A 19,303-nucleotide genomic window follows, 5' to 3' on the forward strand; every position below is an offset into this window, starting at 1 on the left:
ACAGGTTCTGCTGGCCAGATTTTAAATGAGCAAAACAGGAAGTGAGGCTTAACATAATAAACACAACCTTTATTTTAAATATTTTCATGCAGTAGACTTGAAAACTGATGCAATCATTTCTTCAGCAGACGTTAAGTAGAGAAAACTGACAGATCATGAGTGCTTGGTTTTTAAATTTAGTCTGAAGAAGAGTTGAGGCCACTGGCATTTAGTGGACACAGACAAAGGTGATAGCAAGACTAATGGTGTCATTATGGGCAAAGGAAGGACTCCTCCAGTTGAATTAAAAAAGCAATGACCCTGATCTGAGGGACATCTCCCAATGACAAAATGGGAAGGGGGACAGGTCAGTGATAGAATATTGGATTTTGGCTGCCCTGGTCAGCAGTGTTGCAGCTTTTATGGCTGCGATAGGGACCATGACCACAGCACTCCTGATGAGAGGATACAAGCAGCCATTTGTGACCCCTCACCTTTAACCTGACCTCTAAACAGATGATGGGAGCGCTTCCTCTTGATCCAGACTTGAAACTAGTCCACAAAAAGAAATTTCACAGATGTTAAATACAGCTGACAGGAGCTATGTTTTGTTTTTCTCTTTTATGCGTGTGATGGTGAGTATGAATGAAAGTTTGACTATTCATGGAAATGCCTGTTTAAATCTGAAGTCAATAGGACAGCTCTGTTTGGTCTGTGTTCCATGATGATGGCATTGAGTTTAAACACACATGCCATGCACTTCCGTCATTACAGCTGATTATCCATAATCAACATCTAAATATACCACTACCACTAGTGAGAAAACACAGACCTCCTGAGCAAAATGGCCTTTCAAACATGACGCTCACCACAACACAAGGAAAACATTTTCCAACGCTGAGGAAAGAAATGCCCCAGTTCTCCTGAAATAATAAATAAATCAGCTGTACTTTTTGGTGGCATCACTCATAATCACAAGTATTTGTTGATTTGAAAGGCTATGGGAATACAGTTTTAAATAGACGACAAAAGCATAAACCCTTGTGTCAAATGTGGCAGTGCAGCAGAGGCAGAGCGAAAGAGACTGAGAGCTACTGACTTTTTTTCTTTTTCTGCATCCTTAAAATGCTCTAAAGATATAATGTAGGACTTTATTTGAAAAAATAGAAATAATTAACTGGCAAACAAAATGCATTTGTTCAAACAACTGACACTCATTGATATGACAATATGCCACAGCTAGATAACACTAAATCATCCCACACATTGATAACAAACGGCAGACTTCGCCATTTTGGATTAAATATTTGTGTATCAATGACCACAAAAGAGAGCAGACATAGAAACAGTTTGATGTTGTGTGGCCTAAATGTATATGAACTGTGACCTGATATGGCCAATAAACTACATATATATATATATATATATTTTTTTTTTTTTTTAAAAAAAGAAAAAAAAGAGCAAAGAAGTATTGCTTCTTGCATACAGCTTGAAATATATTATCCATCATTCCTTGATTGATGAATACAGAAGCCGAGTAGTTTATTTTTCATGCGGTCATGTCTGCAACACCAGTGTGTGTGAATAACTTAACACCAGAGCTTCTGCACGCATCTTGAGATGGTAACTGCTTAAAGAAACACAAATACTCGTGTATTTGAGATCGAATTCAGAACTAAAGCCATTTTTATCAATGCCCAAATATTTATAGAGCCCTGTCTCTAAAAGCTTCATGAATTCACACTGTCAAGAATATAACACTTAAACCAAAAACTATGCTACAACAAAATAAGTCAGTTGAAGTGGAAGATATAAATAGATACAGAACATTTGTATACCCACACCCCCTAAACTAAATGAGAAGCTCCTTCAGATTAATACAGTGAACTGTACCAGTGTAAGGAGAAGAATACTTAAATACCATACGCAGCTGTTTTAGTTCCAGATGGAACACATGTTGAAATTAAATCATCACCTCATCCAACATCTCTATTTTTATGGCTTTTCAACGCGGCAACACATTTAAAGCTTTTGTAGAATTTTTATGAAGAAACATCACATTTTCTTCTACATTTTAGTCACTTTTTTATAGGTTTTAATGTTAACAACAAAGCTAAAAAGGTAAAAATAATCCTGGAATCCAACCCAGCCATACAAGGAAGAACCTATGACAAGACTCACAAAATAAATACAAACAGTTCCACCTACATGTGCGTAATCTGTCTCCTTTCAGTACAAAAATGATCACAGGGGGTAGTCCCCTCTTCTTCTACATAACATTTAACAACTGAACAAATATGGACTTGCAATCTCTACCTGAACATTTGCCCAGTCAAAAAATTTCGCCTCTTTTCACCGTTTCAGGATATTCCTGGCTGAAGTGGTCAAACCAACTATAATAACAAAAAGTGCACCTTCAGAATCGTTAGGTACTTGGCATTTGTCCATTAATAGACATAAAACAGGAGTGAATGAAATACTGAAGTACCCTCTAAAACAGGGCTACTCAATTCGGTCCTACGAGGGCCGCAATCCAGCAGGTTTTCCATGTATCCCTGCACCAACACACCTGAGTCAAATTAGGTGGCTCTAACAGCCAATCAGGTTCTACACAATGACTCATTAATTTGACTCAGGTGTGTTGGTACAGGGATACATGGAAAACCTGCTGGATTGCGGCCCTCGTAGGACCGAATTGAGTAGCCCTGCTCTAAAACTTTAATCCAGAATGGTGACAAACCAACACTCCAACATACACACTGCTGGAAAATCTCCAACTCAGTTCTACATTTCCAGCATAAATCCACCCTCATCAGTTTCACGTTGAGTCCTGCTCAACTGTAGTGATGTTGTGTAGTAATTTCTGTGGATTATCTTTTATCACATGAACATACTTTTGCTTTTCTTTAACATTTGTATGCTAAAATATTTGTCAATTTCCAAAAGTAAAAAACTGATGTATAATTTCTTCAACATCTGTATTAAAATTGGAGGATTCCCTTCCAACAGAATAGTTTGTCAGTCTGTAAAATTGTGATAAAGTGATATTACGGTGTTTCATTTCCAGATCAAAAAAATGTTACCCTACATAGTGTGTGAGGTATATCTAAAATTGTTTATGCAAATCTAATGTGTATATGATAGTGCTTTCAATATATACATGCTTTTTAATCACAAAAAATACACTTAATACGAGTTGAGAGGTACCAGAGTGAAGCACATTTTTGCTCATGAGGTGACAGCTAATGCATTTGGCACATCTCAGTCCACACTTCAGTGGCGTAAAAAACAGTTTGATCTGTTGAGTTGCCTCGCTGAAACACACAGTTCTTCAGGTTAATGTACATGCTGAGTTCAGCTACATCAAATAGCATGTCCGATATGTTCTATGCTTGATTCTGGTAATCCAAACTATGACCACACAGAGGATTGTTTCTATATAACTTAACCCCAGGGCTTCTACCATTTTAATATTCAATCTCCTAGATTTTTTCTGAATGTTTTTAAACTTGGTGGGTAACAGTTCAGTAAAAGAAGCTCTCCTTTTGTTCCTTAAGGAACCTACTCAAATCTCAATTTTGCCAACAGCTGTGTGGGGAAAATGCAGATAATGGCATAGTGTCAAACTTATTACAGATAAAAGGTGTAGCTTGAGAACTTATAAAATAACTTAAAAATCTGAGGGTAAGCCTTCACAACTAAAATATCTTCATCTATGCTGTAAAAAAAAAGGATCCATTTATAACAGCAAACGCCAACACTGGATCCAACCTGCTCCTCATTTAGCATAGACTCCAAGTAGAAACACAGTGGGTTTTTAAAACATTAACTACAGAGCCCACGTTTAACTTATACAGTCATTCTTAGACCCAAGATCTTCTAAACTTCTTCTGGGGAAGATTATTTGTGGTATAGGAAATATTCAATCAGCAGTCATCTATACAAAATTAAGAAGTGTTCTGTGTATTGGCAGGGCATTACTTCAATACCTGTATGAACATCTGGGAGACCAACTGATTCGGTCCTTTCAACATGTCAAAACATTGATGCACAACTGCAGGCAGAAAGACTTAATAGTTCACTCCCAACTTCTGGATTGGGCTTCTAGGATGTGATTAGGACAAACTAGATTTTAGTTTTTAGATTTTTGTAATAATGTAAAAGTCTAAAAGTTGAACCTCTATTTTGCCAGATGACAAACGCAGGGAGATGAATTTCCACTACAAATCTGAGCAAAGACGCCAGGGTTTGATTTTTATCAGCGGGATGGCTGAGAGAGGATAGCAGGGGGAGAAACATTAGAACACATTCCAAGGTCTTATAACAAGGGACCTGTCAGGTAAGAAAACATCACATTAACAGTGCCTGCCAGAAAGAGAGCTCTGTGTCAGGGAAATTCATTTATTTGAAACACGATTATATGTTGCGTATAAATAACCGGCCGTTTGCGCCACTTGAAGCCAGCTCACAGTAAAAACCGGCTGGGAGCCAAATTAAAAGCCACTCAATATTTTTAGGAGTCTCCTGTCTGATTTTCTCCTCTCAGCTAGACTTCACTTCCTGTCAGGAAGCCCCCTTTGACCCCCAGCTCCTCCAACACAACACACCCCCATTGCCCCCTCTCTGGCTGCATAGTTGCCAACGATGGGGAGTCTTCAGGATTAAGTGCCAGTTGGTGTTACTTTGTTTTCTCTGCGTCTCACAGGAGACTATATTTTCAAAGAATATGCAGTGTTACAGCGCGATGGTATGGGACATTGAGCCGCGTGGCGCAGCCGTAAAGGGGCATGGGAGCAGAGTACAGGGCCAGGTTGAACAGGGAGGCAGGGAAAACAACACTTTGATTTTCACTGATCTTGAACCTTGCATGCCTGTTTAACTGCACAGTGGGGTGCAGGTCTGACTGTGAGGAAAAGATGGAGAAAGTATTTTTGTCCCTTGGTTTCATCACATTCCTTGCCACTTCTCTAACCTCTCAGCTCCCCGAGTGGTTCATTCAACATGGTCTGCATTTGATCTATCACGTATGGGAGAGAAGAAGGAATATGTCCACTAACAGTTACGAATGGCCAGACGCCACTTTCACCAGCATAACTTTCAATATAAAAAATTAACAAAGCAACTTGTGAAAACCTACATAAAATAGACAAGTAACAAAAAAGTTAAACTTGCTTTTTTATTTATTTATTTTATTTTTTTACAATTTTCAAGCTCTAAACTACAGAACAGCTCCTTCACTTCTCAGATTATACTATGGACTGTAAGGAGCGTGACGACTGTACACTCATGACCTGTTCCTTGACCACAGGGATTTAAACCTCCATGCCTCAGCCACTCTCTGCTTCTAACCTGGAGGTCAGAGAGTCAAGGGTCAGGAGGAGCCAAGTGTTTGGGAAAGTCAATGTCTTTCCCCCTGCTGACTGAAAGGGAGGTGCCCATCTGCTAAACAGGTTAACTTTGGTGAAACTGGTTGGGAACGTATGATAGCAGCAGTTATTGGATTAGAGGGGTTAACACTGATGTTATTAAATTACAACTAAAGGGTTATCTTCTTGAGTGGTTACAACAAAACACTGTTAACCTAAATCAAAGAGATCCATCTATTAGTTGGTAGGATGTTAGTCTAGACCAAACGAACAGCTGAAAAATTATCTTTACAGCCTCCTAGCCTGGTTAAACATTTACCAGCATGGTTGAGATCTTAAAAATCATCCATTCTAAAATAGGACATTGAAACGACATGAAACCGCCACATTGATATTTCCTATCATCAAAATAGTTACTCCAAGATCATCATAACCCCTGACAAATTACGATTTTGCAGCTTTAAAATCAATGTGGGAGCTGTTTTCTTTGTTTGGTTTATGGAACTGTGAGAAAGCACAGTCCTGCATAAGCAGCATCCTTCCAGCCCACAACACTACCTCTCTTTCTCCCACTATGTACAGGATCCATCTGATAAATGGCAGAAGGATGGATGGGCTGACACCGCGGCCGGACAATAATGGCTGATCCACAGGACACAAATGCAGCTACTGAGAGGATTTATGAGTTTCTGCACATCGAAAACTGTCCAGTATCCAATGAGATGATTTCTCAGAGCGCTGGACGGATTGCAGAGAGCACCAGAGAAAGCTCATTCTCATGTTCCACCATATTATTTATTAATCACCTGTTTTGGGTGGAGGCAAGTTTGACAAGTGAATGCAGGAAACATTCCCACTAACTGTAAATATGACAGAGTAAAAGACTGAAAGTGAAATTTTCAGGGCCAATAAAAAGACAGAGGGTATGCATCTTCACATGGAAAAATCTCAGTTAATTTAGACCTCGACAAAGAAAAGTTAAGACATTCATTTAATGTATGGAACTAACTCTGTGGTGGCCATCTGACTGAACAGCCTCTAAAAGCTCTTTATATTAACTTAACTTGGGTTTAAATGTCTTGAACTTGGTTTGTTTCAAAGGCCATCACTGGAGTTATTTTGTAAACGAGACATCCCTTTACAAGTTAGGATCCTGTTGGTCTTCCACACTTTGAATTATTCACAATAGCATCATTTTATTTTTTATGCTATCAATTAGCATTTCTAAACAGGGTAAATCTAAAACAGAACAAGCTACAGTTGTAGAATCAAGCCCAAGTTTTAGTGTTTTCATCTATTGTCAGTATGGTTGCAATATCATTGCTGAATACGTAAATAGGAATATGACTTGCAATAAATAAACCTCAACATACGGTGCTAATTTCATGCATAGTAATGAGAGTGGCGTTTCATTTCTTCACCTGTACATGTTGGTTAGTTGTAGAACCTGCACAGAAGCAGAACTTTCTCTCAGTGGAATTCAGCACTAGTCCATACACTTGTCTAAGTTCATGTCAGCATCCCGCTGACATATTTTTCATGTTGATGTTACAATAACCATACATTTTTAGTAATGTGCAGTCCTAGATGTCAGACATAATTATCAAATGTGTTTGCAACAGAATGAAAAAAAGAATATTTTTAGGGCCTATTGGTTTATAGATCAAATGATGAACCAAGAAACTGAACTGAAAATTCAATAAGAAAGCACAAGACGTGTCAAATGCAGTCCTGGCACTTTCTGCATGAACAACATTATGGATCCAGAAACCTGAATGTATCAGTCATAGTTTTTTGTATGAAACCATTTCTGATCATTAATTCTTGCTTTTGTGTATTCAGAAGTCCACAAGGATCAATATTACAGATGAGAACAAGGCAGCTTGCCACCCCAACAGTTAATGTCTGATCAAAATGGTCCTTTAATTGGTAGCGCTGTTGTACTCATTTCGAAAAGAGGCCCTATCAAACAGCGGTTTACAATCCCCTCCTCAATGCCAAGCTGATGTGGCCGCCAATGGAACTTTCAGTGGTACCCTGATTAAAAACTGCTCTGTAGTCCCCAGCCTCCTGACCCCTAACCCAGTCTCCACTCCATCTCAAGGCTTGGGAAATTAATTAAAATTTCACAGAGATGGTATCGCATCAGATCTCTGATGAAGGTGTGGGAGGGGGGGAGAGAAAAAAAAAATCAATCAAAATCATCTCCATCATCTCCATTCACTGGTTGGCTCAAAGGCAGGGAAAATCTCAAGATGGCCATGGAGCAACTTCCTGTGTGAGAATTGAGCGCTTCCTGTGCCAGAGGGCCCAACAAACTTCACTAAATAACGTCATCAATCATGGTACTGGCTCACTCTCACTGCTTCACATGGAGAACAAACACACAAATAATTATACATTGTAATATAGCCCAGAGGAAAGTCTGTCCCCGTTTTCCTCTTTTCCCCAGTGAGAAGCAGAGTATCATTCCCACCTTCCTGCCCCCCTTCCTTCCCCCTTCACACAACAATAAAATTACATTTGCATTAGCTGTGAGAGAATTTGGTTGGATGATTTATTGAAGCAATCAGTACTGCACTAGCCAATCCCTGGTCCTCTCACTTAAAGGGTGTATGTGCATGTTTGTGTGTGTGTTTCAGAAATTGGGTGGGATAGCTTGGAGAAAGGAAGAAATAGCTTGGGCTATGGACCAAGGGGGGAAGTGAGGCATGAGCTGTGCAGTGGAGCAATCACCAAGATTCTGCCTTTGATTAGATTAGCATTAAACAACACCCTGACAGATATGACAAATAGGTGCATTAGTGCCTGTCATTCTTCTCTCTTTGGTTTTCTATCTTGCTTTCACTCCAGCTATTCCTTCGTGTCTGGACATTATGGGGCTCACATTCCCTTTCTGAGTCCCACTAGCCCAAATCTATGCATGGCCACTGACATCCAAACAGATGTGTAATCCGGCTGTATTACCATTTTTTTGTGAGGAAGCAAAGTGAATAATGGGAACCAAACAACATGTGTGGAGTTAAAAGGTGGAAGAAAGAAATGACAAGCACATTTTCTTTAGGAAACAACGCTGATAAAAAAGCAGAGTGCAGTGGTCAGAGGAGAGGTGTCATTAATCAGATCATTAATTTTTTTTTTTTCTTATTGTTGGAAAGCTTTATTTTTAAGACATACAAATCAGAATATTTGGTGTCCTTATCACTGAGACTGTATATGGCAAGTCTTTGTATGTGTTTTTATTCTAGATTAATGTTCTTATATGATGCACTGTACTTTAGTCTACATGCAGTAGAACGCTTTCAGTAGCTTGTCGACTCTTAATGGCAATCGGCCTTCCTGGAGTGATCTATTGACAACCCTGATCATTGATCTGCCTACGCCTGCTTATGATCCTGGAATTAGTATTCATGAATCCGGCAGCAGCTAAATAAACTTGGCAACAAAACACCCACAAGACAACAGACAAGAGAGGGGTAATCAATGCAAAGCACCATCAAATCTACATTATCCCTCCTCATCAGTTTGGTCCAGGCCACAAGGGCCGGCTCACGGGTCAAAGGTGACATGGGCAGGTCGTCCACCCTTGACCCACAAACCAATATTTGCAGCTGAAGATGCCTCTTCTCTGATTTCTCCGCTCTCACTATAGGTGAAGGGGGTGAACGTAGAAAGGTAGACGAGGGAGAGTGGAGGAAAGATAAGGCTTGGTGGATTTACTGCACTCAAGGTGAGCTTGATAAATCAGACTGGTAGAAGAGAAGAGGACAGGGGTATGGAAAGATAAAGATGCCAGACTTGCCTGAGAACACAGAAGCATTACGAGCTCCACCACTGAGCTGCTGGACTTCATACACACCAAGCCTGTAAAAAACACACACACACACAATAAGAAAATAAAAGAGCATTTGATAATCATTTTTGTGTTTTACTTCAAAAAGCTTTCCATGTATTCCTGAAAAACCATTGCACAAACTTAGATTTGCTCAAGCAGGGATCACCCAACCTTGTGCCATCTGCAAGAAAGCCAACGGTATTGACGGCCCTAATGAGTTGACATGATGTTACTGTAAACTAATACATATTTGGGCCTTGTATTACAGCCCTGATTTGGCCGACATATGTCCCATTGATCCCTGATGGCAAACCCTGGGCTTTTAGAGGGCAGGGGGCCACTAAAGTGTCCAGAGTCTGCTGCAGAGGCACAGACGGGGGAGGAGACGGCAGGAAAGTCTTTGGATTTTCAGTTGCTCTTCATATGACACAGAGTCATACGCTATTACATTCAGAGAAACACACATACATGCACATACACACGCCCTCCCCTGCAGCTATCAATCAACTTTCCATTTTGTTTGGTGGCAGGAGACATCCCAAACACTGCCATTAGTGGCCTGGCCTCTGACCTGGCCCCCTGAAAACCTTCAGCTCAACTACCAGGCTCCTGGTCCTATGCAACTCATCACAGTATTGGATTAACAGTCTGGAGATGTTATTGCATTTAAATAAAGAGCTTTGCATCCTCAGGGTTTGTGGGGTTGCAATGAAAAACCAGTACAACATTTCTTTTGTAGAGGAAAAATAATTTTTATTATGTTGTACTCACTGGTGCCCTCAATAAGCAGCTCTTGTCCATGACTGCCAAGCAGGGTGCGAGAGAGAAAGGGGGCAAAGTCGACAAAGATCTCCCTCAGTAGAGGAGCTGCCTTTTCGAGAGCGTGCTCCAGGCGCTCTGAGATGCTGAAAAAGAGTGGGAGATAATCCAAACAACAAATAGATAAAGTACATGTTGAGTAGAGTTAAACTGTTTGCAACTCCCAAATTCATTCATGAAAAGTCATAACATGTCTTAATTATGAGCTAAAAATCTTGTTTCAATGTGAGAAAAATATAATGCAAAACAATGAAAAAATATAAGCAGATATGCAAAAATAACAGAGTATCCTCACATGCATAAACAGCTGATAGTGCATGAGGGTGCAATAGAAAGGAAAAGAATAGAAGATGAATCACCTCATATTGGGGGCTGTGTTCTGGGTCACAGGGGAGAGTGGGGGGACAGATGGCAGGCTAGTGCTGGCTGGAGCCTGGCCGCCTGCTGCAGGGAGAAACCAAAGAACTCTGTTATTAGTCTGGATGTTGGACAAGAACACACATACGCGCAGACACACAAACACAGACACACAGTGCAATACATTATGTGAACAGAGACGCACCATAAACTTGTGCAGAAACATGCCTCTTATGAAATAATGCAATGGTCTCCATTCAAATGTATAGAATAGGAAGATTTATGGCTGAATAGGGCAAGTGGGGGTAAAAGTATAATTTTATGGTTAGATAGTGGATGGTCTAGTCAAACCATAATATGTCTTATCAATTTACTATTCATTCACTGAGAGGCTGATCATATTTCACACTCAGCTTTAGTCAAAGTCTCTATATTAATGTAAATGTTTTACTCAAACCCATGCACTGCATTAACTATTTATTATGATTTTCTTTCAGCCCAACACCTGCATTTGAATGTGAAATGACAAAAAAAAGCCTATTTATTTTTTTCCAATCATTTTTCCTCATTAAGTCATTACATTCCAATTTACCCCTCTTGGCTGTTTTCGTGACTGTTTCATTAGATGACTAAAAGGTGCTTTATGACTTAATTCTGGACACAGAGGCACACAAGCTACAAAGTCTGTCTGTGATTGATCTGGCAGTAAATTCTCTTCCATGTGGCTCATAAATAAGCTAATGCCCAGCTGAATACGGAGGAGGGGGATTCCTCTGGTGTTACAGCGGGCTTGTTTTTCTAACCAAGACAGTCTCTGAGCAGGGATAACTCTTCAGGAATGACAGACAGTGTAATGTGTGCTGGAATGTGTGTACATGTGTGTATGTAAGGTGTTAAACAGCGCCATGTGGGCCTGGTGAGAGTATCCCTCTCGAGCTGAAGTAGCTCCTTCAAACAAAGAGGAGCAAATGAACGTCTCCATTAGTCCTCCCACTGCCCCACTAAAACACACACGAACGTATTTACTCAAAGCTGCTCGCTCACTAAATGCTCACGATGGATACAGCTAAAGTTAGCATTATTTATAGCGAACATGAACAGCATACAAAGGCATACACTCCTAGGAACTGATGTCAAACCTGCCTCTCTTAAACACACAGACTCCTCAAAGAGAAAACATTGCAATTTAATAAATTAGTTTTTCATCTACTGTAATACCCTCTTGTATAATGCACATAACATCTACCTTCAATATCAACAAGGTTAATTAGCTCAACTTCCCTCTGTCTACTTGCATTACTTTCCTGCATCACTACAATCATCAAGAGAGGCTTGAATGCCAGAATGTACAAAGGGATTCTTTTCCAATATAGAAAAAAAAACTATAGCTGATGCCGCTATTACAAGTGAATTAGTGTCACCCAGATGTTTTCATACTGTCCTCTCTCATGTTAAGTGGATTACATTGTACAAACAATATTATTCTACCAGGCACACAGAGGAACACGTTCTCTAAATAAATATTGACTTTTTCTGTGAGGACTCATCCAAGCTATGACTGAACACTGCCCTCACTGAAACACTGCCATTCCACTACTACAGCTTTATTATTACTGTTGTGAGCAGTTGTGTGCACAAGGGTGTGTGCACTCACAAGCTGTGGAGTCTGTATTTGTGCCCTGGGAAGTGTCACCAGAAGATACCACAGCTACACTGTCAACTGCTGTCCCAGCAGATATGGAGGCAGCGGTGGATGTCAGAACAGAGCCGGAAGTGCTTGGAGATGGCGTCATGCCTGCTTTCTTGGGTCCAAGGACAACACTTCTGTGGACACAAGAAAAAAAATTATTAATTCATAGTTACCCATTACCTGCTGTTGGTGTCATTTCACAGTGTGGCTGCAACACCACCAACACAGGAACTTACAGGAACTATTTCACTGAGGAGAGTCATATTTATTGGCAATGGCTTTCCATCTTAAGAGTACTGAACATTGTAAAGAAAACATACAATTAGGTCAAGAAATATCTGGACCCAAACATTTAAATTCTTGGTATGTTTGCTGGCAGTTCTGGGACTTTTAATTTGGTTATAAAAAATCAGAGATTTTATTTTTAGGCCATATTGCACAGCCCTACGCAGGAGCAAAGCTCTTATACTTTGATAAACAAGGGGAATGTGAGATCACAGTCACATAAAAAAGATGAGCTTTGATCACTTGTAAGAGAATATTGGGAATTTAGGGTTTCTCATTTTATTTAGACATTGTCTCATGAACATATTTTGGACTTCAATACCTTTCTACATGGACTTCAGACTGTACAGGTAGACAGTTTGGTATGACTAAAGGAAAAGGCATCGCAACAACTGGTGGATCCCCAAAAATGGAGTCTATCTCAGATGCTGCTCTGTTGGCTGTACATTTTTGTCTGAAGTCTTCACAAGGATCACGAGATTAACGAACATCTTCTTACAAAACTTTCTTTCTTCAATGACTTTTTATTAATACATCTGTGGTCTTTATTTTCCACCATATTCCATTTGTGAGTTTTTAATGCTCTCGTTCTGTCTTGAGCTAGAAAAATTCAATTAGATTAGTTTGAGATTACGTGACTTAGACAAATTAAGAAAATTAAATTTCTTTAAAAAAAAAAAAAAAAAAAAAAAAAGCATTTGGACAAATCCTAGGAGACAGTTTTTTGGTCTCCAGTCAAATCATCAGTATACACTAGTGACCCAGTATCATTAGAAATATACACGTGCATGCCATCACGCAGCCGCCATCTGGTACAGATAATACAGAATACTTTGGATCATGGACTATTCCAAGTCTGTATATCAATTTGTCGCCCTCATTCAGTTTCTGGTTACACTTAACTTCACCTTTCCAAATGATGCTGCTGCAGAGCTGGTTTTCACTGAGATTTTTTGGTTAAATTTGATCTGACCTTTCTGTTCTTGAGGCTTATAAACAATTTACAGCTTCTTGTGAGACTTCTGTATTTTAAAGTCTTCTCCTTGTAGTAGAAAGAAAGGTGCGTCTTTTCTAGATTACATTTGTGTATATAATTATTCTTGGTATCAGTAGTTCTGCCTCTTGAGAGACACGTCTTGCAAAGCAACGATAAGTGTTTCTCATAGTGATGTGGTACTAGCAAGTCGAGTTCAATTCCCAGCCAGCAAACAGACGATGGGAGGAGAGCAGCATGCAGATAAGCTGTCAGTTTAGACCGGGGTTCTGACAGACCACTGGCCATATCAAAGGGAGCTTGGCCCTGCTTATCAGTGCTGACACAGGGGAAGCAGGGTCTAATCACTGGCTACTGCTACCTCTCAAACACAAACCAACATAGATATGCACCACAAATACATCAAATGCACAAATTTGAATCTATAAAAAGAGACGCAAAATGATTTCTGCCACGTTCCTGGAGTCCGTGTCTCCATACCTCCATGAAAATACACATGCACGAAATAGGATTTTTGAATCAGGGTATCCTGTGATGCGGACAGATCCCTGGCTATAAAATCAAAGGCTGCACCAAGATGATGATCCAATCTATTTAACAGTTACACATTAAACCCTGACGACTTAAGGTGGCTTCAGTAGAAAACAATAGAGCTGCAGCAATATCCAAGAGGCTTGACTTTGGTGTTTAAAATTAAAAAGTGATAGGCTCAATCATGGGACATGAAAGCACAAGTAATAATAGAGCTGAATTAAAGTAGTATTGATAGCGGAGATAAAAGTATCTGGTAAGTTTGGGTTTTGTTTTCTGTTTAGATAGTGATTGAACTGGATGGCAGTATCAGAGAGCAAGGGCGGCGCTGACATGAAGCACCCTGGGTGTCAACAGCAGTAGAGACGGAGAGATAGTGGACCCCTGGTGTGTGGAAACTGGACGTGTGTGTGTGATTTTGCCTAGAAATATTGTAATACATGCATATGTGTGTATGCTTAAATGTGTAGAAGTCTGATGGTGATCATGTCCATGGATGTGTTTGGCCTTCCATCTGCTCCCCTGCAAAGGCCCAGTGAATTATTCAGCAGGTCATTAGCCACACTTATCACGAATGGGCCGCCCCAGTCGATTAATCAGCCGTCAGTGGACCCTCTCAACCCACAAACAGGAGCCCAAAGCAAAGTGTGTTTGTGTGTGTGCGTGCATGCGTGTGTGTGTGTGTGTGTACAAAAAGCTAAGGCTGAATTATTTAATGCCCTCAACACACAGTGGATAAGTACAGTCAACACTCCAATTCAAGTAATCTCTGCTATTTCAGGTGCAAGGACAAGTCAAAACATGTCTGCTGTATCTGTATATAATGCTGTTTTTTACTGTGTTTATTTCAGAATGATGTGAGCGACACCACCGCACCATTAGTTTCTTTCATGCAACACAATGCACATGAAGGCTCAAAAGAGCAATAACTGACCACACACGCATGTGTACACTATTTTCAAATCTACTCTCATGAAGTCCGTAGCATTAAATAATGCATCAAGCTGTGAATGGAGGATAATAACTCAAAGAGAAGGCAAAATACTTAGAGATTTATGACTTTAGTGACCAAAACAAAAGTGAGGAGGTTACTGAACTGAATGAGTATGTATGACCAGTGATGGAAAGGTAATTGTAAGATTTTATTTACCACACTAAACATAAACCCAGACTAATAATGAACTAAAGGGTATTTTGTCATATGAGGAACAGATTTCTGTAAAAGATGCTGTAGCTCAAACAGAGCTTTGATCTCAACATCTTTAAGTCAATCTGCACTGTAAGAAAGTGCATAAATGTAATAAGTTCTCATATGCTGTATTACCAATTTAAAATTACGAGGAAAATTACTGAAAGACTGACTGTATGTGAAAATTTAAAAATACCATGAAACACCTGTAATGGTGATTAATCCCCAATCTGCTGGAAGATATTCCTGATGCTGGAACATCACTGATTTCTTACCTATTTTTGTTTTGTTAACAATGTGGGGTTATATGGAGATATATGGAAGTAGATTTAGTCTCTAAGAGCAGTCTGTGTTTTTAATAATTTGTTAATGTGAATATTAAATTATTCACTTTGATGCCACAAAACAATATTTAACATGTCCAATAGCACCCCGTTAGCATGTTTGAAAGGCCAATGTTATCTTTGTTATCCAAAAAAAGAGAAAAAAATAACATGTAAAAAAGAAAAAAAAACAGATTTAATAAAGTGAACTTTTAAGTCTTGTTTTTTGGTAAGTTTTGGAGCCATATTTGCCATTTGTAATCTGCATTGTGCAGTCTGTTGATATCCTGTGTACTAATCTTAACTAATAATCTTAACTAGTCAAACTTTGCAATAGCATAATTTGAGAGATGTTCTGGATACCCTCATGTCTGATAAAAATTCTTCATGTACATTATTGAATCCTTGCTATGTAAGGACATCTAGTAACATGCAGAAACGATATCCATTGTAACAGCAATCCAAATTACATAAATGCATCATTGATTGAAACATGTAGTGTAAAATAATGTACTGCGTACCATCAGCAGTTCATTAACAACATTTCACAATCATCCCAACTCATCTGCACATCAGCTCACACATGGATGTAGAGTCTGTTATCAGGAATGCAAACAACTGCACCATGTATATCCTAGTGTCTAACACCCGCATATGCAGCTGAACCATGCAGTCTAAATCACAGACTTGTACAATGACACTGTTTAGTTCTGGTTAGTATCAGCAAATATTTGCAGACTGGCTGTCATAACAGGGGCATAGCTGAGAAATGCATGGGAGAAATCCAGCAGGTCTCCACTAGTAAATAAATCAGTTTGGATACTTCACCCTCTGACCCACCCCCAGTTTTTATCTAGGAGATCCCTGCATTTTTCATGCAATGGTCTCATAAATCCTGCCCTCTGGGCAAGCTGAAAGTTGCCATGTTTTGACAGGAGATGTCAGTGTAGAATGTCAGCTCTGGCTTGGACTGGTGTCAACTGGGAGACTTACTAGTTATTGGGAGATGCTGAGCAGTGATAGAGCTATTACAAATGGATTATAAACACCACTGGGCCTTATCAACATATGTCATAAGCTAACTGGCAATGGTAAAAGCTGAAAGACAGTTGGCTGGTTAAAAACGAGTGAACTACTAAAAAGCAAGCTAGTTCCATGGATTGCATAGTCACCTTGACACAGTGATGTCAAACTTGCATGGTATCACAGCGGGGGGGAGACTATATTAGGAATCTGGCTGGACAAAAAGGAAAAATTTATCACTGAAGTCATCAGAAAATTTAAATAGGTTTTGATAAGCAAAACATTTTTCCAATGCCAAACAGATTTTGGCTCTACAATTCTGAATGAAATATGACATTTACAAAACAGAATAGCCAGTTTCAAGTATAAAGCTGGTGACTGTTACTTTTAACAGACAACAAGTTTAATGGATGATGCGCCACATCATGGGGTCACATGGGGGGTATGATATGTTCCTTGATCATATAGTTCATTTTGAGTAAACCCAACACAAATCATCCTGTTGTCTTCAATTAAGGATCCAAGGTGTGTGAAAATGGTGACATGGTGCAACAGTTAGTGCAGAACATGTTTGTACCACACAGATTTGCAGATGCAAGTCTTGCTGTTGTAGATGCATGTTGCCAAATGAGGTATGTGTCAAAACATACCTTGAAATGCAGGAAAATTTTATGTTATGCTGATAGGTTTGCTCCTAACAAAAGAAACGCAAGAAGCTCCTAACATGGTTTTGTTATGGAGAATTAATTTTCTAAGGTGAAATCTTTTCAAAAACAATTAAACTATTGGTTCAGCTGTTTATATAAAAATTACAAACAAATATCACACCTTAGTCCCCTGTTATAATGAAATGATGATATGCAAGTGAGTCAAACACCCTCCAAGGTGCTTTAATCTTTTCCTTAGCTGGAGTAAAGTTTGGAGTCTGTGACTAGGTTTGCATGAAGAGGCTCCCATAGGTATCGAGTGAGCTGTTAGTCTACGTTCTCCAGCTCTCCTGACATCCTCTCTTCCCACTGAGTGTGCTCAGCGGACAGGAGCCAGTCTAATCCCCCTGATATGAGGAGCGCCCTGAGACCTGACAAAGCATTCCTCAGATAAAGACACGCGATCACAGAGATGCTGTGGAATTCCCACAGTTGGGGGCAGGCAGACTGGCTGTGTTTGTGAGTGAAAGAGAGAAAAATGTAGAAATATTTTTTTCAAAACATGAGAACTTTGACTTGGCACTCATCTCCCCCTTTCTCTTGTCTTTCTTTTTCTTCCTCTTCACCCAGAACCCCACCTCTGCTGTGTGTAAAATGCCTGAGAATCAACAGTCCAAATGCAAACCAGACCGATAACCATCCTGTCTCACCTGGGCCTGTCTGTGGCTTTGGTACCCCGCTTTGCTTTTGAAGCCATACTGAGTGTTCACCCTGTACTACGAAAGGTAACACAAATTTTTTTTTTTTTTTGGTTGTTTGTTTTTGTTTTGCTTAGTTTTTTTGTATTATTTTTGCTTTCCAGAAAAGAGGGGGGGGTTAGACAGGGTGAGTCAAGCACAGAAGATGAAAAAGTGCTGTTAAATATCAGTGGCAATGTGAAAACAAACAGCTTCCTGTCAGCTTCGTCTCCCCATCTCTTCACCCCAGATAGAACTCTTCTTCTTTTAAAAGGCAGAATCTTTGTAAGGCACTTTGCCCTTTGAGGGACTGGATCGACAGCAAACAAAGAACAATGACACTTTAGGAGAAAGACAGTCAGACAGTCATTTTGGAAAGGTTTCAGTTACAGAATGTTTTTTAAGATCCACCAATGCCTCCTCCGAGAATACCAAGCTGAGATGTGTTCAAGGTCTGACTTTTAAAAGTCCCCTGCAGTTATGTTGGGATAAATGGCATAAAACTGTCAACTGCAAAGCTTGAGAATCACAAGACCTAACATCATATGTATTTCAAGAAACTGACAAAGCTGTCAGGTCTCAGGAAAGAGAAATTTCCTGATTTATTTCCCTCCAGTCAATAATGTGTAGTGCAAGAAGAAAAAAAAGGCCTAAATGTACTCTATTTAACTTGGTATTATGCTGTGTTTGAACCTTAGCCCTCACCTATCAAAAGAGCGGAACTGTAGAGATGATTCTCTGGCCACGTCCCCCACAGGTCCAAGAAACGCTGGGGGCAGCAGACTTGGATCCACCATGATATCATCAGCTGGAGCACTCACAAGGCTGCGCAGAATGTCTTTGACATTCTTGCCCTTTGAGTCAGCAGACAGAGCAGGTCTGACCTCAGATGACAGTGTAGACAAGGCCTCTGAGATGGCGTCTGGACCATGAGCTGCGCCAGAAGATGACAGATCTCCCTCACTTGCCGCTGCCGATGTGTGGTCATCGCCAATACCAGAATCATACCTCCTGAGAGAGAAGCCATTCTCCACCTCTGTTCCACCTGAAGCTCCTCCACTGTCTGTGAAGATGTAAAAAAAAAAAAAATAGAGAAAAAGATAAACTTCTAGATAATTTTTTGTAGCAATGGTGAACATCCACAATACTGCTCAAAATTCTTCATTCTTTCGCTTAATACTAGTGCACATTATTGTATATAGCCCATTTATTTTTTTCAAATTACCAATCTCAAAAAAGGCCATTAAGACGGTGGGCATAGGAAAGAGCTTTAAGTACATCCGATCCTGCTTTATACTTAGGAGTAAAAAGCATAAAGACTGGAAATGACAGCAACACACCAGTAAAACCTTTGTTTTATGGATGAATATAAAACTTCACGTAGCCACAATTTTAAGAAAGTTGGGGCATTGTACAAAATATAAACTAAAACAGAATGCAGTATTGTGCAAATCTCATAAGCCTACATCTTTTTCATGACAGAACACTAAAACGTATTAAATGCTAAGACATTTTACCATCTTATGAA

General features: G+C 39.7%; 1 protein-coding gene across 6 annotated transcripts in view; it reads right to left on the bottom strand.

Annotated features, from left to right (window-relative positions):
• The window catches only part of lrba (LPS responsive beige-like anchor protein), a 177,400-nt gene that overhangs the window by 105,179 nt on the left and 52,918 nt on the right, over window positions 1-19,303 (bottom strand). For 5 of the 6 annotated variants that reach the window (XM_041983701.1, XM_041983699.1, XM_041983703.1 and 2 more), the window contains exons 29-33: window positions 18,481-18,838; window positions 12,011-12,180; window positions 10,359-10,443; window positions 9,952-10,085; window positions 9,148-9,209 (exon numbers count right to left, since the gene is read on the bottom strand). In XM_041983701.1, the coding sequence (XP_041839635.1) occupies window positions 9,148-9,209; window positions 9,952-10,085; window positions 10,359-10,443; window positions 12,011-12,180; window positions 18,481-18,838 (809 nt within the window). The remainder of the gene's footprint in view (window positions 1-9,147; window positions 9,210-9,951; window positions 10,086-10,358; window positions 10,444-12,010; window positions 12,181-18,480; window positions 18,839-19,303) is intronic. The other variant, XM_041983700.1, reaches the window with a different exon arrangement.

Source organism: Melanotaenia boesemani, chromosome 4 (genome assembly GCF_017639745.1).
Source record: "Melanotaenia boesemani isolate fMelBoe1 chromosome 4, fMelBoe1.pri, whole genome shotgun sequence".
Classification (NCBI taxonomy): Eukaryota; Metazoa; Chordata; class Actinopteri; order Atheriniformes; family Melanotaeniidae; genus Melanotaenia; species Melanotaenia boesemani.